Here is a 24,318-nt window from a genome sequence, read left to right as displayed (position 1 = left end):
ACCAACCTTAAACGGCGAGGACGACGGCGCCTCCAGACGCAACTGCGACAGGAAGGGGTGCAAAGGCCGACCGACCAAATAGTTTTTTACTGCGCAGTGGGAACTCGAGTTAACCGATCAAGTGGGGGAAGGGCTTGTCCGTCTGAGCCAATTGTCCTTTAGCCCAAAGAACTTTTTTCCTGGCCTAAAAACACCCAATCCAGTCCAAAATTATACTCGTTCACTCACACAGGGTTCCAATCTTGGCACATACGCGATAACAATCACGAGAACAGACGTGCTCATCAACTCAGTCTGCTATTAGCCTGAGTTTGGTTGTTCAAGGGAACCCCCGGCTCACCGCCCCCTCCAAAGAATCTGAAACCCAATCCTGCGGCTGCTGGAATGATTTTTGGAGGGGGGGGGGGGGACCCACCGCATTGCTGCTGTCACAGTTTAGCTCAGGTGTCTCATTCGTCACACCGGAGAGCGACCTGAACCCAGACCGACAATCCGGCCCACCCCATTCTCTGGCAGCGCCGCCACCCAATGGCTCCCTCGGGTCCGACTTATGCCCCCCAGCTCGTTAAAAGAGGTCACATTTGTTGTGCACACCTGGCGGCACTTGTCCACTGGCTGAACAATAACTGTCACAAAGTGAAGCTTGTGCAGGACAAGAATCCAACACAAAGCTGAAACTGAAGCGGACAGTGAATAAAGACAACTAAATTGGTCTTTGACACTTCAAGTTGGCCTACTTTGTGAAAGGGGGCAACGGAAGTTTGGGGGGGCCAAATGAAATGCTTCACCGTGTTAATTGAAAATGGAATAGCTGGCTCTCCTGTGGTCAAACATTTCTTTCCTTCCTCTGGTGCCTTGATGATGATGATAATGATGATGATGATGACGATTCTGCGCCCCAACCTGCCCGGGGTTGTCAAAAGCCTTTCTGTTCTCTCTCTCCCCTCTTCTTTCGCTGACATGCACCGCATCCATATTTAGGTGAGAGGAAAATTACGCGGGGCAGATATTTAGGTGAGCGTTGTGTCAATAGTGAACGGAGCCAAGCTAAATGCGCCTTGCACTTGTTTCTCTCCTTAACGGCTCATCTAAACAAGCCGGTGGGAAAGAAGGAAAAAGGGGGGTGTAAAGGTGACCAGGCGAAGGTGGGGGGGCAGGTGGTCTTGCCAAAATAAATGCATGAATGCCGTCTTTGACTGACGGCAGTCTTTGAAGTAAGCTATATTTGCAAGCCTCTTGTCCGACCCCGGAGCCCGCGGCCGCCGCTGATGCGTCTGGCTCGAAAACGTCATGGCTGGACGATAAACAAAAAGCGGAGGGGCCCACGTCATGTCATGATTTCCAGCAGGGTCCCAAAGGGAAATCGCTTATTGTGCTGCTTCTTTGTCCCTTTGCTATTCGTCAAATTAGCTGTCGGAGCCCTGTGCGCTCAGCGCACTAGCCTAGCAGCTAGCGGCTAGAATAGGGAGGATAGGGACACAGATATATGTGCGTGTCTGTACGTATCTCTCCACTTTCCACTGTCCCGCTCAACTATCCGATGACGGCATGCTTGAAGGTCTCCCAAAATAATCCCTCCAAACTCTCGAAGGTGGGCCTCACAAAGGTCCATTCACGGCTTAGGATGAGGTGACTTTGGGCAACACGTGGACCTTACCTGTTGCTATCTCGCAGCGCTCGAATGTATACGCCGGTGCCTCGAACGCGTACTTGCACGGCCGTGTGCATGAAACCGCAAGGGCTTTCAAAACATTGGGATTGGATTTAGGGGGAAAAAATTGCTTTGCGACCACAAATAGGATTCTTCCAGCGCCGTTTGGTTACACAGCCCTCTGATTAATAATCCTTGATTTCCTTGTTAGGAAATCAAGCACGCAAGCAAGCAGGGTTAAGAGAGTGCAGTTCCCAGAAGAATATCCTTCACAAAGCACCTTTCAGCTGCTCTTTTTGTTTTTTGAATGTTCCACTGCAGCCCTGGAAAACATGGCGGTAAAAACCCAGCTTTGCCATACTTTTTTCTAAGAGTGGAAAAGTAAAGAGAGCAGCATTAGCAACTTGTTACGGGGAGCCCGCTGCGGCTTTTTTGTCACCTTGATGACCAAAACAAAGAGACCAATCACCTCTCTCCCTCCCCCAAAAAAGCATTTGAGGTTTGGAGGCGGCGTATGTGCCAACAGCACATTCCAGGCAGAGCAGACAGGATTGCCTCTCGCGCTGGCTTCAAAGCGTCCAGGCCACATTTCTCAACCGCTTTCGATTTCCATTCCAAATCAAACATCTTGGAGCTTGTTGCTGTTCAGAGCGTGTGCGTTCAAGTGTGTGTGTGTATGTGTGAATGTCGCAGCAAATCCCAAACATGCTCTCAAAAGTTTTTGACACAAAAGTCTCTCCAACTATCAGCCCTCAAATCTCGTTGCAGGCCCAAATTCTCATGAAAAATACCATCGGCAGCCTCGTGGACAGCAGCCACCAATAGTGGAGCTAAATCTGAACCCAATGTTGTGCGCCATTGCCTTTTATTGGAGCTGCGCCTGAATACTAGTACATGAAATGCACACCACAAGAAAATGAGATCTTAATCCCTAAATGGATTTGTAATCTTACTGCAAATATCCTAATCCAGCACCATGCATGGTTCTGCAGGCATGTGGGCTCAGTGTGGTTGCCTGATGCTGGCAGCCATCCAAGGGTTAAACTCAGTCCCCGAGCCTTACACGCACGCACACCTGTGCCTCTTTTTGGAGCAGCCCCCCTCGTCTGATCTGACAGAATCCGAGATTTGTCTCCAGCGTGTTGTGCAGACGGTGGAAACGGCACCTCTGGATGATGAAAAGGTATCCCTGATCTCCTCCATTCCAGCATTTATGGCACACTGGCCTTCGCTCCCACCAGCCGGCCCAGATGGGTCGGGGGCTGAAATTACAGCCGTTGCACGCAGCCTCCAAATCTCTCCCCGATTCTCCACACATGCCAGACATAGGCCAGGAAAGAATAACAGGCCTTTACTCCCCCGGGCCAGGCCACAGATAACCATTACAGCACATTCAGGTCGGGGGGCAAATAGAGGGTGGATAGGGCAATGAGATAAAGGCTTGTGAAGGATTCCTTGCCGTGCCTGCACCAAATGTTGTGAGGCGTGATGCCAGTATGTAAAGTTACATGGAAATCCAAGCGTCAGCAGCATCAGCAGCATCAGCAGCTTCAGCAGCGTCAGCAGCATCAGGAGCGTCAAGAGCGTCGGGAGCTTCGGGAGCGTCAACAGCGTCGGCAGCGTCAGCAGCGTCAGTAGCGTCAGCAGCATCAGGAGCGGAGTGTCTGCATTTTACGGCGCTTGTGATCGAGTTTCGAGTTTCTTTCCAGTAGTGACGCCATGTTAGGGCAACGCACATGAGAGAAACTACTACTTGACAGAACTTAGCGTCCCCATTTGTTTGTTCTAATTTGGTAGGACCCATGAAAAGGGATACAATGACCGCTTCAAAGTGACAGATTTCCTTGGTTTTGGAGTAGGGCCTTGTCAGACGAATGTGGTGGAGTGCAGCCAAAAGCCAAGGGGATGGACGGGCGGGCAAAGTCAAAGAAACATTCCAGTCGTCTCACACCAGCCTCCCCTCTCCTCAACTTTATTTACGAGCCACAGGAAGAGAAAGACAAGAGAATGACAGATCTATGAGGCGGTGGGAATAACTTGAAAGTGAGGATGAAGGAGGCTGAGATGACAAATGGCAGCTAAGTGAGACAAAGAGTAGACAACTGCGAGGAAACAAGTGGAGAGGAAATCAGATCAGCCGCAGGCAGAAAGACGGCGGCTTCTCGTTTGCCTGACGGGATTCCTTTCTTGGGACGTCCGTCAACATGCACGAGGCCCGACTGACGTCCTCTTGCAGCCGCGTCCTCAATCTTCACTCATGTCTACTCGGGCCATGTGGAAGATAAAAAAAGTGGCAACAGTACGGTTTGCTTTGCATTGTCACGCTATGCTTTCAATTCTTGAATAGCTCATTAATTTGGCCACCTGTTACGGGCCCGATGTACGACTTCGACACTATTGTGTGGGCCCGGACGTGAAAGGCAATCTCAAATCGGGTGTGGTGCTACGTTGAAGGTGCAGCCATCTTAAAATGAAGGAAATGGTCGGCCCAGGTCACCCTCTTTCCAGTCAATCGCGGGTACAGCTCAGACCTCATCCAAACGTCACCTAACGTTTGTTTGATTTATGCATTGTTGACTTCCATGTCTCCGTTCCGTGGCGAGCGGTGCTTGCCGCCAACTAGCTGACATGCTCCCGGAGGCGGACGGGCGGACGACTCATCGACACTGTCGTGTCCTGACTTTCCCAAGTTGAAACAAGGCCGAGCCATTGCGTCAATTGTGGCGCCGATGCGGGGCCGAGGCACAGCCAGCGAGCTCACTGCGTGCCGTCCTCGTAGAAATGGACCTGGTTTTGCCAACTTGCCGCTGACTTCCAAGAGGGCCTCGAGTTTTTGCTGCGCTCCCAAAGAAGGCGGGTTTCAATCTCTGAATTGGCTCGACGGGGTCTTGAAGAACGGGATGAACTCATCGGGGACCGGTGGAAAACAAGTAGGCACTCTACCCACGCACAGTAGATTGCGTTTGTCATGGCCAACAGATCTACTTCCAAAATCCAGCGGGGCTCGTCACACCCCTCCCGCTAATTATGCAAAGTGACGCTTGCAGCAGGAAAACATGACCAAAAGGACCTTCTCATTGCTTGTAGCACAAAGTGAGAAAAGGCCCCCGACCTCCCAAGGCATCCCTTACCAAGTGCCACCCCCAAACCCCAGCAGTCGTCATTTCAGCGCATTGACGCCAACAGAGAGCGAGTGGAACGGAGAGTGGACAATTGTGACTAAAACAGTGAGGTGAACATTTATGTGAGCGTCAAAATATCCATAAAAATCTGTCCGGCTGTTGTCATAATTCACAACCGTGACTGCAATTTTGACATAAAAATGTGTCGCGCTGGTTCTTGTGAGAATTGAGTAGGAGTTTGTTGAGAAATGACTGCACTGTAATTAGTGGAGACGTTCAAACGTTAAACATGCCTTGACCACCGTCAAAACAAAGACTTGCTGGCACAGCGCCGGGCACTGGCGAACTGGACGTGCAAATTGATAGCTGGCAAACTCCTCATCGGAGGACAATTAGCAATGACGTGCATGCCGCTTGCTTTCCAAAGGGCGTCTTTGCAGCAGAAAATGACATCTGGCCCCGAAGCAGAAAACAAAATGAGACAGTTGGCTTTCATTGGTGCCAGCTTAGAGAACGTAGCTGTGCTTTGAAGAGTGTAGAAATAAGGTTGAAATTAAGATTTCGACAGAGGTGGAGCCACCCTTATTTCATTCCAAAGCATCCAGGTGTGTCAGGTCTGTGCTGACTTCGCTTCCTGAGTCGGTCGGTCGTTTGGTGTCTTCCATCCAGCCAATGCTCAAGCTCCTGATGGCAAATCACCAATGTGAGCAAGGAGGCCATTACTCTTCTGGTGGGCGGTGGCGGGGATCAAAGAAAACAGCGATAATGCTTCCGCCACAGTTAATAATACTGCCTGCCACCCATGAATGTTGGCCGGGGATGGCTACTCCCGACCTCACACACACACACACACACACACACACATGCACACGCGCACACACACACACACGCACGCACGCGCGCACGTGCACGCACACGCGCACACGCACACGCGCGCACGCACGCACGCACGCACGCACGCACGCACGCACGCACACACACACACACACACACACACACACACACACACACACACACACCCAGTGACACATTGCAAGCTTTCCTGCTTTCTTCCCACAAACCAAACACTTGATTCTAATTGTAACACTTGTGATTTATTTGATGTGTAAAGGAAAACGGGCTTTGCCTGCTGCACTCCCCCTGAAAACACTCTCGCACTCGCACACACACACACACAGACTTTGAAATGACAACACACACTTGAGAACCTAAATGGTGTACTTCCTCAGACATCTACTCTCAGCAGTTTGCTCTTGTTCATTCCATTTAACAGTCGATGGATGACCTGTCAGGCCTCCAAAGGCGACACCTTTTTGCCACAAGTTAGGTCAAGCAAGGCTTGAATTAGACCAACCTTATAGTTTGAAAAGTTTTGCCAGTTGCCACCGTTCTGTTCAGTGCTCGAAGCCAAGTCTTGAAAGGCTTGGGTAGTTTAAGGGTTGGTTGCGCTTCGGGCTGTGTTGTTGCGTTTTCCTTCTTCTTTCAAATTCTGATCAAAGTGAGCATCAAAGCTGCCGTATTTGTTGTTAGCAAGATTTTATCTCGCTTTGCTGAAAAGACTTTGATTGGTCCATTCACGTCGCAAGACAGATGGAGCAAGCAGATTACATTCACGTGGATGTAAAACGCCCGCTTAACATGACAATCATGACCTGCCTCGATGAACGTGTGTGTGGGACCAATGTTTGCGACGGATTGCCACTCACCGAGTCGAGTGAAGCCCCGTGCCGAGCCCGCCACCATCGGCCTTCTCCTCCATCAACCTCCACTGCCCTAATACACCAAATGCTGGGCGGCAACGATAACCGTGAGACTACCCCGCATCCCGAAACGAGCCCCCTTCTACCCGGTCACCTTCCCGAAGCTGCTTCACGGCTGCCAAATACCTTAAATGCATCATTAGCGGGGTCGTTTGTGTGAACGGGGTGGGGGTGTGCTTTCGTTTAGGGACAGGTTGTGAAGACGTGAAAGTGGACAAAGAGACGCATTCATGAGTGCCCCCCAGGACAAAGTTGTCTGTCGCCGGCTTCAAAGGCCAACTCTGCCTTTCCTCAAAAGCCAGAGGCCATAGAGAGGAAAACATCAGGGGAGCAGGGGGGGAGGCTCCACTTACCAAGGAAGCGTATTTGGGCCGCACTGAAAAGAAATAATTTTTTTTCTGAAAACCTTGGTTTTCTACATTGAAAGCTATAAGTAGGGTAAAAAAGAATGGTCTCTCACATAAAAAATAAAAGGAAAAAAACTAACGCAAGTTGAAGAATACTTTTTTGAAAAGTGGGGATACTGGAGTTGGGATATTAGTTGTAAAATGTATATTTACTTATTTTTACAATATTTTAAAGATACGATTTTAGCTATTCAAGAGTCCAAATTTTGTTTGTCGTAATATTTAATAATGCGATATTTCTCTGAATAAAAGTCTTTATAATATGTGAAAAAGTTGGAATATTTACCAATCGGTTTTGTTTTTTTCAAAGAGCTGCTACCTGAGAAGGAAAAAGCAGATTAGACTCCACTGCCAAGCACAGGTGATCCTCTCACACAAGCACATTTTGTGTTATCAGTCAACATAAATGGGGAACAAAATGCACTCTACCGTTTGAGACCCTGAAGGAATGGGTTCGAAATACAAAAAGTCCTGCCTAGCTACAAAAACAGATATGCTCAAACCTCACTGAATAAAGTACATAAGCAGACAAGTATATTCACATATTAAAGCAATAAAAGAAAAGTTTTAAGCATATAATTATACCTACACACCAAATCAATAAAGAAGACATAACTAGACATATTTGATAGGTGGTAATGACAAAGGTTTTTATAACTTTATGATATGATATATATTTCTGAGCACTTTGAAATAACAAATGTTTTTTGATATATTGCCTGAATAGCTTAATGACCTTTAAGGAACTGTTTAATGCATGCCTGATGATTTTCTAAATCACGGACACAGCCAAAGTCGTCTAAAAATGTTCAGTACTTGATTATATCTTATGTTTTGACTAATGCTAGACGCCAGTTTTCGATTACTACTGAACGTTCTGGACAGAGGGAAATATTTTGCCTAACAAAGAAAAGATATGGTTGGAAGCATGATTAAACTAAGAATATGATGACGTAAGCAAGTACACGGAGTATCAAAAGAACAAACAAACAAAAACATGGTAAGTGGTGAGTACAAACTTTGCATAGTCAGGGAACATTAATAAATTGATGATGTCACAGCCAAAAGCTCACATAATTCCGTACAAAATGACAAAATTGAAAGAATGATGAATAGGCGGTGTGCGACAGTGGGCGAAGTGGATGTATGTGCAAGAATGGTTTACAGGAAGGACACTTGGAGATAAAACCGGTAGAGGTGCCAGAGGAAGAGCGGCAGGAGGAAAAACAACCAAGAACCCGGCCAAAGGTGATCGCCAAGGCCGAAAGACAGGATGGAGACAACAGCCCCCACACACACCGAATCGCCCAGAATCAGCTCCCACCCCCACGGAACCAGCTCTCACCGAACCAGCACCCACTCCCATGGAATCAAAATCTCCTGCGAACTTGCCACACCCCCTGACTCATCACCCATCAAACTCGGCCCACACTGGCATGTGCAACTGAATATAAGGTGACCAAAGAACCTTAAACGTTGCCTTTTCTGAATGGAGACTTTCTGCTCTTGAGCATGGTCGCACGAAAGGCCCAGCGCTGTATTGTTCTTTCCTGAAAACAGAGCTTTCTTAACAAGAATTGTGATTGAACTCAACCAACCTGTGTAAGTCTAATTTCTGCTTCAGTGTCTTAGCATTTTCCTAAATCTGAAGAAATCAAACGAGCACGCAGTGAGTAAATTGGAAAACAGGTGATTGGCAATGGCTTTTGCCATGAGGCTCCCTAAATTGTGGACCAAAAATCCAACAACCCCCCCCACCCCTAAACCCTGACCCACCGTGTATTATGACTAACTAGCAAGCGGCCCAATCACTGGAGTAGTCCCAAAATTCCAGTGATCTGTGTTGCACACCAGGAGAGCGCCTTTGAATTTGCCAAGCGCATGCACACACACACACCACCTCTTTCTACCTTGTGCGCCTCCCGGTCTGTCTCCCTCTGGCATTGCTGTTGATGAAAGCGTGTCCACTTAGCACGGCCCCGCCCATCCCACACCCGACTTCTTATCCACATCCTGAGTTGACGGGCTGGTTTTTTGAAAGTCGCTTGCGCTGGTGGGAAAAACAAATGTTGACTTTGGTCCTTCAAGACCTTTCACAATTGTGGACTTTGTATTATTTTGTTTTTTAGGAACACAGAGATGGATGCCTATATTGCCACCTCTGTGCTTTTGAGCGCATTCCAGAGTTTGTACTGTTCATTAGAATAGCGTGTTTGCATAGAACATTTTATCGTCATGAAAGTTTGGGGGTCGATGCCCCCTTGAAGTGCGGTCACGCTCGTTTTCCATGTCCATCTTTTTCCACTTTTCGGTCCGCACCAACAGCTGTCAGCACTTTTGGCTTTTGCCATCGTCTTATGAGCGCGTGGGAATTTTTCCCATCTCCGATTCATGCTGCTTCAAATCAAGACTCAGACAACACTTTATGAACAGAAATAGATTTATTGTTGAACATAAATAGATAAGTTAGGATGACCACCATCTTTATCCAATAGGAAGGATTGTTGTGTTTTCTCTTTGTAAAAAACAACAACAACAACAAAAACACTTGAATTCATTTTTTGTTGTTGCTGTTCGGATGGCAAGGAAAACCAAACAGTGGCGAGACACGCGGTGGCGTATAAATAAGGCCCAGGTTACGAGTGTCGGACTTTGCCCGGTCGTGGCGCTTTGACGGTGGCTTGGCGGGACCGGCGTTGGCGAGCGAGTGTTGCCATTTGACGTGCTTCCGAAGCGGGGTAGGGCTCACGGCAAGCTCGGGGCCGCTTTCGTGCTCTGCTTGTTCTGTCGCTCATGAACTTTGCACTGCGTGTGTGTGCGTGTGTGAGTGTGTGCGTGTGTTACAGCAGACTGGGCGGGCCTGGTCCTTATCAGCATTACAGTGATATGGCTGAAAAATAACTTGCCTGCATACAATTCCGACAGCGTTTTTTTCCCCTTGCCCAAATGGATTACATGCGGACATTCAATAATCAATGAAAACTGAGTGTAATATATTTCATAGCAAAAATAAAGCATCTTCCTGCGACCGGCTTTCCCGCATCTCCTCCCATCCTTGTCCAAAGAACACGCAAGAGAGAAATAATAAAAATAGGATGCAGAAAATTGGACAAGTTCTCTCAAGCGTCCTCAAGTCCAAATAGTTCGAAAAGAGCGTCCGGGTGGCCGCATCGACCGTTGCCTTGCCGCCCAAGAGGGGCGGGATACTTTTCCAGCCCCGCAGGGAGGTCAACCGACGCCGCTTTTCCTTGTCTCCCATTGCTCCATTGCTTCGTCACGGGCTCATCTTTAATGTGATTTGTTTTTAAAGGGGGCAGGGGGGGGGCAGAGCACCTTTGGCATCATTGTTTCTTAGTTCGTCCGTCTTTAAAGTAAAGGTTCCTTGTGTGGCAACCATGAGCCCACACTGCTGTCCTCACCTCACGTCCACTGGAGGGGGGAAGCAGAGAGCCAAATGTTAGAACGCACCCACAAATGAGACATTTGGCTGAAAATTGGCCTCATAAGGTAGAATTCTCCATGTGGTCGCTCTACATTTAGAATTCAAAACAAATAGGTTATCTTTCTATTATTTCTATTTCAGGAGGCTAAAACATAGAACATAGAAATTGGATTGAAAATAGTCATTACTTTTTTTCATAAGAGTAAAACTATCTAGACTACACTCAAGATGACATTGTTATTGCACCGTGAGAAAAACAGAATTAAACACATGATTAAATTATTCAGCAGATCGGTTTTATACGTCACTAACTCAGCGCGAACTACGCCCATCCCAGCACCAACCGGGCAGGTCCAGCAGGAGACAATAAAGGTATGGCAGGAGAAAGCCAAGCTGTGAAATCTCGCTGCTCTGTAGCACAGTGTACAAAGGACAACAGTAGCCTCTTTCTTCTCCTGACATGCGAGCCACAGAAAGGCTTGCCATTGGACTTGATTGATGCATCGAATGTGCCCAAACGACTCCCCAAAACGTGTGGCAAACATTTTACGGAGGACTGCTTCCGCCATCTGGGACAATGCAAATATGGAGCTGCAGCAGGACGATGTCTCTTTAGCGTCCCTCGGGATAGACAGCAAGCAAGTCTATTTTTGGAGTTATTTCCTTCAGTCTATTGCGGGCTTCCTGGAGTTGTTAGCTTTGAAGCTAACAGCTTGCTTGATGCGACATTGGCACGAGAGTGCGACTCACGAGACAAATGTAAACCGACCAACGAGCCGTCATGTGATTATCAGCCGGAATGGACGAAAGTAACCCCAAAGCGACACAACGTTCAAACTGAAGCAGAGCAAAGACGAACATGGGAGTGAAAAGAGCCTCACTCAAGTGCAGCCGAGAGACAGGCAAGAAGGTTTACCTGTTTCTGCATCCGAGTGCTCCGCGGCGGCGGGGTGATGCTGCGACGTGCACACGCACTCCAGGTGGTCTTCTAACCGTACCAAGACCTCTTTCAACTTGGGCCTCCTTTTGACATACTCCACCTTGGCGACCTGAAGGGACGAGGAGAGGAGAAAGTTTGGTCATTGTTGAGCAGAATGCTGCAGCCGAGGTCAGCGCTCAACTGGGTGCTATCTGAGCTGTCCTCGCAAGCCGTATCAACCGAAGAATCAACGTTTAGCTGCAGGAGCAATTCTACGGCACAAGGAAAAGATTTTGTTCCGGTAGGACAGAGCGGGAAATCCCCTGGCCACTGTATGGTTCAACTGGAGGCCTGGAGCATTCGCTTCCAGGCACACACACAAAATCGCCCACCGTGTCCCGACATGTCAACTGATACGGAAGCACGAGGACACCTGGCCATAAAGACTTTTGACCAAGTCCTGAAAGGCGTCTACCCTGGAGAGACGAGCCCAAAAGGTGCAGCTGGGGTGTAGGTCTAGGAAGGAGAAGGGTCTGCCCCATTCAACCCCCAGACAGATTTACAGAGAACAGCGAGAGAACGGTCCTTTCTGAAACGTAGCAAAGAGCAACAACAAGTGCAGGAATTTGGAGCCTTCAGCCTGGAAGCCTTCTGATTGGAGCTGTACAGACAAGGCAGCTTGCATAAGAGGGGAGGCGGCTCTGTGCGCTACAGGCAGGTAACTTCCACCTTCATCAGCCAGCCCCCGGGGGGCATATGGAAACAATATCCCACTGCAGCTCAGCGCAACCTAACCCAAGCCAGCCATCCTCCTGCTTCACCTCATCTCAAGTTCAGTTCACTGCACGGGAGAGGATATGAAGCCACAATCCTCCGCGAGAGACTTGCTTCCTCCGTCCCGTGCTGGCCCACTCCCCGGCGGGGAATGAGTCAGGCAGACGAGAGAACGTAGCACGTCTGTCTGCTCAAACAAAGCACGTCAATGGTTACAAAGCACAATGGCACTCATGCCGACGCTGTGAAGTAAAAGCTCAGGGAGGCTGTCCCAAAGTGTGTGGGGGGGGGGGGGGGCTGAGTATGCGTTGAGCAAACAGAGGACAATGGCGTCTAGCCGGGAGATGCCCGTTTGCCATTATGGAACCTTGACACGATGATGGGCGACGAGTCACTCTGCCGCATGCTTGCTGTGATGAGATGGGATGACATTCATGCGTTACCTATTAACATCAAGTTTCTAGGTTACCCGCCGAAGGAACGCAAACACGAGCCAGATAAGGGCACGGAGACCGTGTCAAGGGTTTATTGTTGGGAACAAAACATGAGGACAGTATGACGGCCTGGCATTGATTAACCTGGAAAAACAGTGTCAGATGAGACCAATCCTCTTCCATCCTGACTCACAGGTTTCCACGGAGATTGTTGCAGGCAGGATGGCTTTCGGGGAACCGTGTTTGCCATTTTTGACTTTCCGCTATTGAGCACTCAATGGACGGCTATTTAGGCGCAGGCGGACGATGTGAATGGTCAACTTTTTGAGTCACTGTCAGCACCAACAATGTCACAATAGCGCACTCCATTTTTGCTTCAGGGGGCAAGTCATCAACACCAACTGACAAAATTCCTACTGATCAGTATTTTTGCATCAAGTCTCTTTGACTTGTTGTTCCCACAGCAAGGCAAAAAAGGATTCGGCCTTCATATTGGTGTGAATGAGGGTGTAACCATACTTTGCTTAAACAATTTCCTGCACCACGTACTTTGTCCCGTGTTTCTCGTGAAAGGTGTTAACAGGGAAGGCACGCACGATTTATTTGGTGGGCACTTTTTGGCACCGAGTACAAAGGCTCCTTATCCGGCGCAGAGTCAATGACTTCCCACATAAAACACACATCAGAAAAGAGACCCCCATGCTCCGACGAGTGGACCCCTACGCTCTTTGTATAAATCAAACTGAAAGCCGGGGCCCTGAGAAAGAGTCCCTGGAGTGGCTTGGGGGAATGATATCTGATCCGCGGGGTTGGGGTGAGACCGGGGGCTCTGGGAAATGCACCCACTTTGCTTAGCGCCCCCCCCGCTGTGTGAAGCCAATTGTCCTGCTCGCTTTTAATTGGGAATTCCCTGAGCGCCGATGAGAGAATGACAGAAGGGAAAGTTGTACTCATGCCTTCCAAGGAAAACAAAACGAGGATGTGGATGTACACCAAGAGGCTTTGAAGAGGGACAAAAACATGGAGCCAAAATAAATAAAATTGCGGGTCTGTTTAGAGAATACATTGATTACAAGTGACCAAGCGGGCGGCTCATCGGCTGGGGGAGAGGAAATTAGGCAAGCGAGACAATACGAGCTTGTGCCTCGCAAAAAGAAAGTGTTCAGAGGAACTGAGGCGGCGAGAAAGAAAAGCTGATCTTCCGAGGAGGGTGGGGGGGAGAAGTGCAAAGACGTGAGACAACCTGCCACTGCCCTCTTCTTCAACCCGTCTCAACATGCGCTCGGGCTGACGAGCGGCGGGGTTATCACGCACCCCAACAACAAACGTCTGGAGGTAAGCCACGATGCCCGCAAAGACGACTCCTCAAGTATGACGGATTGCCAGATGTGGATATCGGAGGGCAGCAGAAGGCGCCAGATCAAATATCAAAGAACCCCCCCCCCCGCAGAACAATGGAGAAGGTCACCGAGGTGAACCAAGCAGACGGCTGGAAAGGGCGAGCGAGAGAGTCGACAACGATGACTTCATATCACAGTCCAGCGGGGGGCCGGGGGAGTGGAGAAAGGAAAGAAAGCAAAGAAAAACTGAAGCAAATACTGCATTTTTCGGACTAAAAGTCGCTCCGGAGTACAAGTCGCATCAGCCATAAAATGCACAATAAAGCGGAAAAAAACCCATATATAAATCGCACCGGAGTTTAAGTCGCATTTTGGGGGAAATTTATTTGACAAAATCCAACACCAAGAACAGACATGAACCAGCAACAACAGGCTAAACGATAAGGTATGCTAATGTGACATAAACACAAACGGGGAGCTGAGAAAGGGCCTGACGTAACATTAACAGTTATCCGAATAACTATAACATAAATAACACCTTCAGTTGCAGTTCAAATTAGCGAGTAATCCCTCGTTCATTTAACGCGGTTTCACTACATTGCGGATTTTTGAATTTTGAAAATTTGTGAATAATTTCACATATAAGTCGCTCCTAAGTATAAGTCACTCCCCCACCCAAACTATGAAAAAAAAACCGCGACTTATACTCCGAAACATACGGTAGTAACTGAAGCCATCCGGCCGGCGCAGCGGTCGTCGAGCGACTCCTCGGCCTGGACATTGCTCTGCGGCCCACGCTGCGGTGGGGGAGTTTACACATGAGCGAATGAAAACAATCTCCCCCTGAGGTTGAAACGGAGGTGACCCCAGAGGACCTCCAAAGTGACGCCATAGGGATGAGATGAGACAAACATATACAGAGACTACTTTTCCAAAATCCATCGGCCTCACCGGAGGTCCGCGGTGCTTCATCCTGGCTTTCGTCAAGAGTAAAGCCAAATGAGCTTGAGCTACGTCGCAGCCTCTTCACTGCTGGGAGAACAAACAGAGAGGTGTCGGCATTTGTACGTAGAATGCCAGAGCACACTCAAGCGTATGGGTAAGACAGGACACAGAGGCAGAAGAGCCAACGGTTCATACAGTTGAAGTCTGGTCGTACTAATGATTGGTGTCTTGCCAGATTCACAGGGCAGGCTTTTACAGCACGCACGGAGGAAGAAAGTGCTAGCCATAAACATAAAATACATCAATCAAAGTGTGTTTGGAGAAATGCAAAGTGGCAGCGGGTGTGTTCTTTTCCTCGACACGGCCTGGTGCAAGCAAAACAAGCGGCAGGACATTTCAAATACATGCACAAAATGAACGTTTATTCCGAGGGGACGTGAATAGAAAAGAAGCGAGACTGTGCAAAGCTTTTGGACAGAAGAAAAAAACGGGTCCAGGAAGCACCCCCTGCCCCCTGCCTCAGCTAGCCTAGGCTCAAGCTCATGATTTTAGGCTTAAAAATCCCCTCCCAAAAATGTTCTGCTCTTTATATCGCAGTGGCCTACGTTTGGCAACAAATCCCGACAGCGAGCGGCCACACAACAGTTTGAGTGTATATTACAGCAGGTAAGGTCCAGGTACCAAATGCGCTGCCCACCAATGCCCCTAAATTGCGATGATGGGAGAGCAGAGACAATAGTGTCAAGGCAAGGAAGGTTCCAGGCCGGCCCGCAGCTCTGCCGGAAGCTGCGAATAAATATTGCAGCAGACCAGCGTGTCCGTGATCTTGACGCTGAACAGAAAAGGGGGACGCGCACAGAGGCTTCTGGGAACCGTGCGCTCCCCCTAACACCACCCCAACCAAAATCAAATCCTTTCAGTCCTCGGCTCTTTGTCACACGGCGGCGTCTGTCCTCCAGGCTTCCGGACAAGACAAAGAGGGAAACAGACAGACTCGCCAGACAGCCATGAGAAATCCATTTATGGATTTTGGTGGATGAAGAAGATCGGATGTGGCCACCAACAAGGTTTGGTTGAGTTTAGGCTCGCAGGCCGTCGAGCGGGGTCACCGAGTTCGCTTGAAAGGCTCCAGATTGCAAGTGTGCTGCTGAGATGGAATCCAAATTTGAAAAAGAAGAGAGTGAGGTTTACATTGAATTGGAACGGAGTGAGCTTCCCTTGGCTGGCAAAGTGCAATTCTTGGTACGTTAGCCTGGGGCGCCTACCTTGACGGTGCGGTGGTGCTTGCGCGAGGGCTGGCAGCGCACGTTGCTGGTGTTGCAGCAGCCTGTGCAGCGCTTCACCTCCACACAGGGCGGCCATATCAGGAAGTTGGCCGAGGTGGGGTCCACTTGGCTCCTGGGGATCTCATAGATCACCGTCCGCGTCTTGCACGCCGCCGGCACCGCCTCCTCCACTGGGGGCAAGCAAAAGAAAAGCTCATCTCAAATTTGCCCAAGGTGTGCCCTTTTGGCAGACGACTATTTGATGACTCATTTATCTCGCCTCGGAAGAATGCGCTTGCTGCTCGGAATAGTCTTCTCCTGAGATTTGAGCACAAACATGTTGCAGAGGGCTTGAGGCCAGGCCTCTGAATCGGACGGACGTGAGATATGAAGCCCTTTTTGAGTGGCTTCTGGCATGCTCAACCTCGCCTAGCGGACAACATGAAATCGGAGCAAAAGCGAGCGCGCTGCCATCGGGCCAGAACACGTCGCACGACGCACAAGCTCTCTCTCTCTCTCACTTGTTCTCTCGTGTCCCCCCCCCACACACACACACCCTCTCGATCAGATATCGCAGCGGGTGCTCGACATTTGCTGAAGAAATGTGACAGAAGGTCTCGGCGAGCTGCAACTTGACGCCTTGAATGCCTGGAATTTCCACGCTCAAGGACATATTCCTCTCCTGACGCGTGTCTCGCATCTCATCAAAAGTCCACCAAAGAGACGAGCTGTGCTGCCATCACAAAGCCCACAAATCTTTGCAAATAGTCATGAGTGGAGCTCAATTGAGTTACTTTGAACATCTTTATACGATAAATTAGACACAGATATTTATATATAACGGATCTTGAGTGCAGCAGGAGAAAAATATATTTTTTTCATTTTTATTCATTCCTTAGTGAAAACTCTTTTGTATTCCTAATTCCTCTTCAATCAAGCATACTCGATTGTCAGTCACATACTTGAATACAAAAGTATTTGTAACGCCGACTGCGGAGCGGACGCCTTGCCTCGTTTTGAGAGAAAGTTTGGGCTCCCATGGGTCACCGTCAATTAGATGCAAATTTCGTCTGTTGGTGGGCCAGGCTGGGGATCCCCCGCCAATGGCTGTCGGTGCGTAACGACGGCGACATTGCGCCAGTCTTACCGATGCTTCTCTTGCGGCGGCGGCGGCCATGCAGCTGCGAGCTCTTCAGGTCGCCATCGTAAGCCGGGTGGCGGGAGGAATTCTTGTGCCGGTGCTGTCGCTCGCGCTGGTCCTTGCGAGGCTCCGAGGCCTCGATGACATCGTTTCCCGTACCTCGTCAAAACAGAAGGTGCTGGTGTTAACGTGGGTGAATGCCCCCCCCTATCTGGTCCGAATGAAGCGCCAGAGCGCCATCAAAATGAGTTCCCTTTTCAAACGAGAAACAAACGGAATGTTGCGAGTCGATGACGTCGGCGCTGCCCGGCTGAGTCGGCATGTAGACGCACGGCACTCATTTGCCTGCGCCGGTTTTGCTCACTCTTGACCTTTCTCAATGAGCGAGCGGTTGTTTTCGCCAAGCAAAGCCACCCTCTCGACTCGTCATCTGATAACGCTTGTTTTGGTTGCCGCCCGAATATTACAGAGGACGGCGCAATGAAATAATAAAGGCCGCTCACATCCCGAGCCGAGCCAAGCGTGAGTGTTTGCGCAGCGGGCGAGGCGGGGTCGACCTGTGTGCGCGTAGACGCCCGCGGCCCCTCCATAAACACGCTGCGTAATTCGTTCGTCATCCCGCGCTGCGTGTTTGAACCCGGCCAGCCGGCCAGCGAGCAAGCGGCACGGCAAAAGCAAAAGCGTGGGCGCAGGCCCAAGGTGACGCGCCTCCTTGTACCTCTCCCGACATCCACGCAATTACCAAGAGAGTAGCGCCCGTGCAGTGTAGGCCAAACGCGACACCTTGTTTTATGGCAACGCTCATGCCAGCATTCATTCCAAGTCAATTTGGATGCGCAGTCAAACAATTCATGGACACTTGCTGGTCTGTCATTGAAATGGACAGGATGCGCAATCGGCCACTCACGTCCTAACAACCAAAGTCCACGTCAATGCTCATCTCTCAGGGTTATACATGCGACCAAACAGAAAATATGTGCATCGCTTGTCGTGGCGTTGTGGCCGCGTTGACCCGAAAGCTAACGAGCAAGCGTGGTGCAAAAACGCCGTGCGTTGATGCAAATGCGGCTAACAGACAAAGGTTCCTAACGAATACCGCTCAATGCTCAAAATACGGATTCCGGGAATTCTGAGAGGCCCGCGTCCGAATTTTGCGTGCGAGAAGAGACTTGGCTCTTCTGACTTTGCATCCAAACTAATTTTTGCTTTGATGCCACGTGCACAACTGCGATATTGGGAGTCCAAAACGGTTTGGAGTGGCACGCCTCCATTGAATGAAGTGTGAGTCCAAAAAACATTTACGCTGACTGCTGAGCATGACGTAACACATTTCTCGACACTGAGGTGGACATGCCGAGCGCTGTGCATACGTCACAAACGTTCATGAGGCGCAATTTACCTACGGAGTCAATTTCGAGTAGCCGCTGGAGGTCGCTGATGCTGTGGATTTCACTGCGGGACAATCTGTCGATCAGCTCCTGAGGAAAGTGCTGCACTTCCTTCAGCACCCGGCACGCGAGGAGGAGGTGACAAGGGGAGAAAGAGTTAGAGATGCGTGTGCGTGTGCGGGGCAATTGCAGTTAAAAAAGCGCGTTGGACATACTAAGTTGATCATTACTCATATTTTAGCCTACACCCCCGCCCACCTACATGTAATACTGCATTGAATGGTTTTTGCATGAGGTAGTCTGGCGATGCAGCCAGTAGACGTGCAAAAGTGCGCGGCACATTGTTGCGCTCGCCCCCGCGGTAGGAAAGGCGCCTCGACAACCAAGCCCACTCGGAGTGCTGGTTGGTGGTCGTCTCTCGGCGACTATTTATATCACCCGGAGCCGTACGCGTGAGTTTGCCCACTTGGCTCAGGCTACACACAAAATAGGCGACAAAAGCCCAGAATAACCGGAGCGCGTTGGACAACTCGAGCGCATAGTTATTTCTTGGGGCTGCTTACCTGAGCGGTGGCCAGCAGAAGGTACGTCGTCCACAGCAGGAAGTAGTAATAGTAAATTGCGGCTCTCATCTCCCTTTTAATTTGGAATGAACCCCAGACAAGATGAAGCGATCGTGGAGGAGCCGCGCAGTCGCTCCTGACCCCGGCGACCCTCGACCATCCCCTCAGGGCGGGGGAGAAAAAGCGAGAGCTTTTGGGGCTGCTTCAGTCGACCTTTGCGTGAATCAAGTGTTGTGTGTGCGCGTGTCGTCGTTGGTGTTTATTGTTTACTCCACGCTGCTCCTCAAAAAGTGTGATAATCCCAAGGAAAGCCAGACGCGCAGTGCACTTGTACTTCACAACCTCATACGCACCTCCCAAAAGGGGAGAAAACCGTAATCCAAAGGAAAAACCCTTTCGAAAATCACGAATGCAACAGGAAGAGGCGCGGGGCGAAAAGTATTGGTCCGTTGGCGTCGAGGCATCCAAATGGAGTGAGAGCGAGCGAGCGTGTGAGCGGCTGCTTAATATAGAGCGAGCGAGCGAGCGAGGCGGCGTGCAGCTCCGCAACACTTGCGCCTCCCCTCGCGTCTCCCTGATGCTGCTGCGTCTCCCTCCACTAGGGCAGGCAGCTACTTGGCTGATTTAAGGAGCATGTCCTTCCTCCACCAGCACGCGCACGCGCGCACACACACACACACGCGCGCACACACGCACGCACGCACGCAGCGCGCGCACACACACACGTTTCTCAAACTTCTGCCCCAAAATGCTCTTGCAAATGCCATCATGCATGACAAACGTTAAGACAGTAGCATACGAAGTCAAAGTGTTCATAAAAATGGAGGCCAAGTGTTCTTTGACAGTCACCACTGCCTGCTCCTTAAAACCACCTCCTTGTGTGTATCCCAATGAACTGAAGCACTGTGAAATTACTTATAAGTAATTTTAGTTGTAGTAACTATAGTTACTACAACTAAAATAAAGTTTAACTCCTCATTTAAAGGCAATGACAGGTGTTGCAAAGTAGATATTCATCTAAAAATCGAAATTAGTTTAACTGACCTGCCAGGATGAAGAAAATATCCATCTCGTGGCAGGTTAGCAGTTCCTGCTTGAGGATGCGGACTGATAAAGGCGGCAAGCGGACACCGAGTCGGGTCCACGTGCTGGGTTATTCGGTGTTCTCCAAAAAGGCTCCACAATGACTTTGCTGCTTCTTACTTTTTTCCCAATCCAAATTCTTGCCATAAGCAATATCCATCCATTTTCTGAACCGCTTAGTCCCCACGGGGGTCGCGGGAGTGCTGGAGCCTATCCCAGCCGTCATCGGGCAGTAGGCGGGGGACACCCTGAACCGGTTGCCAGCCAATCGCAGGGCACACAGAGACAAACAACCATTTGCACTCGCACTCACACCTAGGGACAATTTGGAGTCTTCAATCGGCCTACCAAGCATGTTTTTGGGATGTGGGAGGAAACCGGAGTGCCCGGAGAAAACCCACGCGGGCCCGGGGAGAACATGCAAACTCCACACAGGAGGTGGAATCGAACACGCACCCTCCTAACTGTGAGGCGGACATGCTACCCAGTGCGCCACCAAGCCGCCTGCCATAAGCAATATATTGGACGGAAATGGCGGCCACCGTGTCAAAAGTTCCAATCAGATTCCATTTCACAACGTACAAAAAGATATGCGCTCATGTTGCCGATATTTGCTGCAAGATTCATTCTGTTTCCGAGGAAATTTCTTAGACTCTCTCGAGACCAAGTTGGAAGTTTTACAAAGCGAAAGCAGACTCTCTATCCCTCAGCTGCTTCACGAGCTTGCAGGCAACATGTTTACTGGCAAGCATGTGCCGAGTAAACATTTTTAACCCTATAAAAGGACTTTTACAGACGCCGGCGCACAGTAAAGGGGAGAGCCGGCGGAGAGCCTGGCCAGCGAAGAGGATGAGTGAAGTGCGGATGACTCCCATTTCCCTGCGGGCCGGCCACACATTGCGCTCTGGAGTTCCGATTTGATCCAAGTACCCGAGTGAAGACGTCATGTCAAGATTTTAGAAAATGTCTTAATAAGGGCAACTTGTCCAAAAGTATTAGCAAAGTACCCAGATGAAAGGTTGAGCTAAATATCCGAGTGAAGTGGCAATGTCCTAATTTGAGCTAAATTTCCAAATGGGTTTTTTTTCAACAACGTTTGCCAACAGATGGTCAATTGACCAAGTCTTTCTTTGAGCCAGTGAAAGGAGCATGTCCAAATTTCAGCAGTGTTCATATGAGGCCAATGAACAAATTGGAGTTGAATCAGCCTCCGCACGCATAATCTAGGAAAAGGACAAATGTCCACATGAAGGAAGAATATCGCAATTAAAGCAATTAAATGAAGGCAGCACAGCAATTCCCGCTTTTGAGTCCAACATCATCAGAGCTCTGAGCCCGAGCGAGGCAGTCACACCTTGACGTAGCCATAAAAGCAGATAACGCAGTCCACAATAGAAAACGACGGCTCATATTTGTCACTGGGGGTGGGATAGGGGGGGCTCCTCCTTTTGGATTGCCAAGCGACGGACAAATAAACACACACCCGTGCGCACATTGCCTCCACCCCGGGGTGGAGAAGGAGCAGGTCACTAGCACGAGGACAACTCCGCCTCCTCCCTCGGCTTGTTCACTCGTCGACGCTCGTGATGACAAAGTCGTGCAGGTAGGAAGAGACTGGAGCGTCCGGCGCCATCCTCTCTGTTTGATGTCCAGATGCGTCAAAGTGTGCTGCCACAACACCATCGCCAAGGCTGCCAAGAAGGTCATCCTCAGGGCAACTGCAAATGGGCGAGAACCGCAACTGCAAATGGGCGAGAACCTGAAATGGCACCCGACTGGCAAGTCGTTATAGGCGGCCAGAGCGTGGGCAATGTTTGCTCTACGCTCGCAACTTTTCACCTGACTCAGTTCAGGCGGGTTCAAGTGAAGGACCCTCACTGGGCCTAAGAAGGACTCTGGACAGTATCGCCTTCTGATTCAATGAATCTTGACCGATTCAAGTCAAGTCAAGTCAAGTTTATTTGTATAGCCCTAAATCACAAGCAGTCTCAAAGGGCTTCACATAGACAAAAATTGACAATTATTCTCAAAGCATCCCCTGATCTTAAGCTCCCAAAAGGGCAAGGAAAAACTCAAAACCCCTGCCCGGGGAAAATGAGAAACCTTGAGAAGGGACCACAGATGGAAGGATCCCCCTTTCAGGATCACCAGGTTGTAATGGATGCAGAGAGGGCACAAATAATACATAATATGAAAATCAAAAGTAGATGTCCAAGTCAGAGCGAAGGGCTGCCAGAGGAGCCCTCTGCTATCCTGGCTGTGGAGGTTGAGCTGCAGTTCCCCCAACCTGAATTAGCCCACAAGAATCCAGATAGCCGCTGTCAGCTTGGGTGCCACCTAACCACCTCCCCGGCCGGGGAGGGGGGGGGGGAAGAGAAAACAAAACAAACTCCGGCCGAATCGGCCACTCCAAGTTAGTTAAAGGCCATGTCATAGAAATGTGTCTTTAAACGTGTCTTAAATGTTTCTACTGAGGTAGCAGTCCTAATATCCATTGGGAGGGCATTCCAAAGCTCTGGAGCCCGGATAGAAAATGCTCTAGACCCTGCAGACACTTTCTTGGCCCTCGGTGTCGCTAAAAGGGTAGCGTTTTGCGAACGAAGGTTACGAGACGGAGCATAAGGAACAACTAGGTCGACGAGATACGAAGGCGCTAAGCCATGCAATGATTTATAGGTTAATAGAAGAACCTTGAAGTCACATCTTAAATGGACCGGGAGCCAATGTAAGTTGGCTAATATTGGGGTAATGTGATCAAATTTTCTTGTCCGTGAGAGCAGCCTTGCAGCAGCATTTTGTACTAACTGTAGACTTTTGATGCGGGACTTAGGAAGACCAGAGAATAGTACATTACAGTAGTCCAGGCGCGACGTGACGAACGCATGTATAATAGTTTCCGCATCACCGGTCGAGAGGATCGGACGAATCTTTGCAATATTACGAAGGTGAAAGAACGCAATTCTGGTTATATTCTTAATGTGCTTTTGAAAGGAGAGAGTTTGGTCAAACATTACCCCGAGATTAGTTACAGTATCGCTCTGAGTGATAGTACGGTTATCTATAGTTATAGCGGTTTCCTTGAACAAGTGTTCCGATGGCTCGTCTTTTCCCGTCCTAAAGCAGCGGTCCCAATCAGCATTTGCTACTGGAGCAGACAGAGAAACTGAGCAAAAAGCAATTCTTATTTTGATAATCGGGCCTGTGCTTGAACACGTCAAAGCACTCGTGTCTGCAGTCACCAAAAAGGAGCTTTGCCGAGCTCATTCCAAAAGGGGGACGGACGGAGCAAAGGATGCGCCCAAGAAAAGCGGCACTGCATCGAGAAGAGCACTCCTGCCTCAACGTCAGCCCCATAACGCAGCAGAGCCTTGAACGAATCACCGGCAGTGGCAAAACCAATGAGTTCATTTCAAAAGGAGCAGCAGATAAGGCAAAGTCAGACTTGTTGCCCGGGTCGGGTATGAAGCGACGATGCACCTCCATCATGCGCAAGGCCCACGCGCACACCTGCGTGATCTCACATTTCCACAATTGGACAGACAGACGGCAAGTTACAACACTTGCTCAAGTCCTTACACGCTGCAACCCCCCCGTCCCGCTTAAACACTGCTTCTTTATTCTTTATAAAAAAAAAAACTTTGGATACACATGCAGTTTGAAAACAGGGGACTTCCAGTGGCTGAAAGAAATAGCCGAGTAATTGACGGTGCTCTGTTGTCTATCAAGACCTGACCTTTTCAACATGTGTGTGCCGCCTTGGAAGGAGGAGTAGAGAAACTTTTGGAGGTCTGACCCGACTCAACCCGAAAAAAAACAAAACAATGATGCATGATGAACAGAAGACGAGCCAATAGCAAAGTATTCCTACTTAGTTTGCTCCCACCACTGATACGTTTGTGCTGCCATTCAGCTAGCCCTGAAGAAAACATTCCTTTGAATCCAAAGCGTCGTCGCAGTGGCATGGCAGCGGTCCAGGGTGAGAGCCTCGGTGCTTCGCTTTTGTTTTTTGTCTCACAATCTAGGCATTGTGTCAACAGTGGGCAAATTTGGTTGCACAAGAGAAGAGGGCACACGGTATGCGTGT

General features: G+C 49.5%; 1 protein-coding gene across 3 annotated transcripts; it reads right to left on the bottom strand.

Annotated features, from left to right (window-relative positions):
* Positions 1-9,362: 9,362 nt before the first annotated feature.
* On the bottom strand, positions 9,363-19,720 carry pdgfab (platelet-derived growth factor alpha polypeptide b). Of its 3 annotated transcripts, XM_037257298.1 has the most exons (6): positions 19,152-19,714; positions 18,600-18,699; positions 17,207-17,359; positions 16,060-16,250; positions 11,299-11,431; positions 9,363-10,369 (listed from the first exon to the last, which is right to left on the bottom strand). In XM_037257298.1, exons 1-6 carry the CDS (start codon positions 19,218-19,220, stop codon positions 10,356-10,358), a joined length of 660 nt encoding a protein of 219 aa, XP_037113193.1. In that variant the 5' UTR covers positions 19,221-19,714; the 3' UTR covers positions 9,363-10,355. The 3 variants fall into 3 exon arrangements, with proteins under 3 accessions (XP_037113193.1, XP_037113194.1, XP_037113195.1); XM_037257299.1 differs by lacking the exons at positions 9,363-10,369; positions 11,299-11,431 and adding an exon at positions 15,196-15,941 and having other exon boundaries at positions 19,152-19,720; XM_037257300.1 differs by lacking the exons at positions 9,363-10,369; positions 11,299-11,431 and adding an exon at positions 15,196-15,938 and having other exon boundaries at positions 19,152-19,719.
* Positions 19,721-24,318: the final 4,598 nt, after the last annotated feature.

The sequence above is a fragment of the Syngnathus acus genome, chromosome 8 (assembly GCF_901709675.1).
Source record: "Syngnathus acus chromosome 8, fSynAcu1.2, whole genome shotgun sequence".
NCBI lineage: Eukaryota > Metazoa > Chordata > Actinopteri > Syngnathiformes > Syngnathidae > Syngnathus > Syngnathus acus.
Note: the sequence above shows the minus strand (reverse complement) of the source record. Positions and strands in the feature narration are given on the sequence as shown.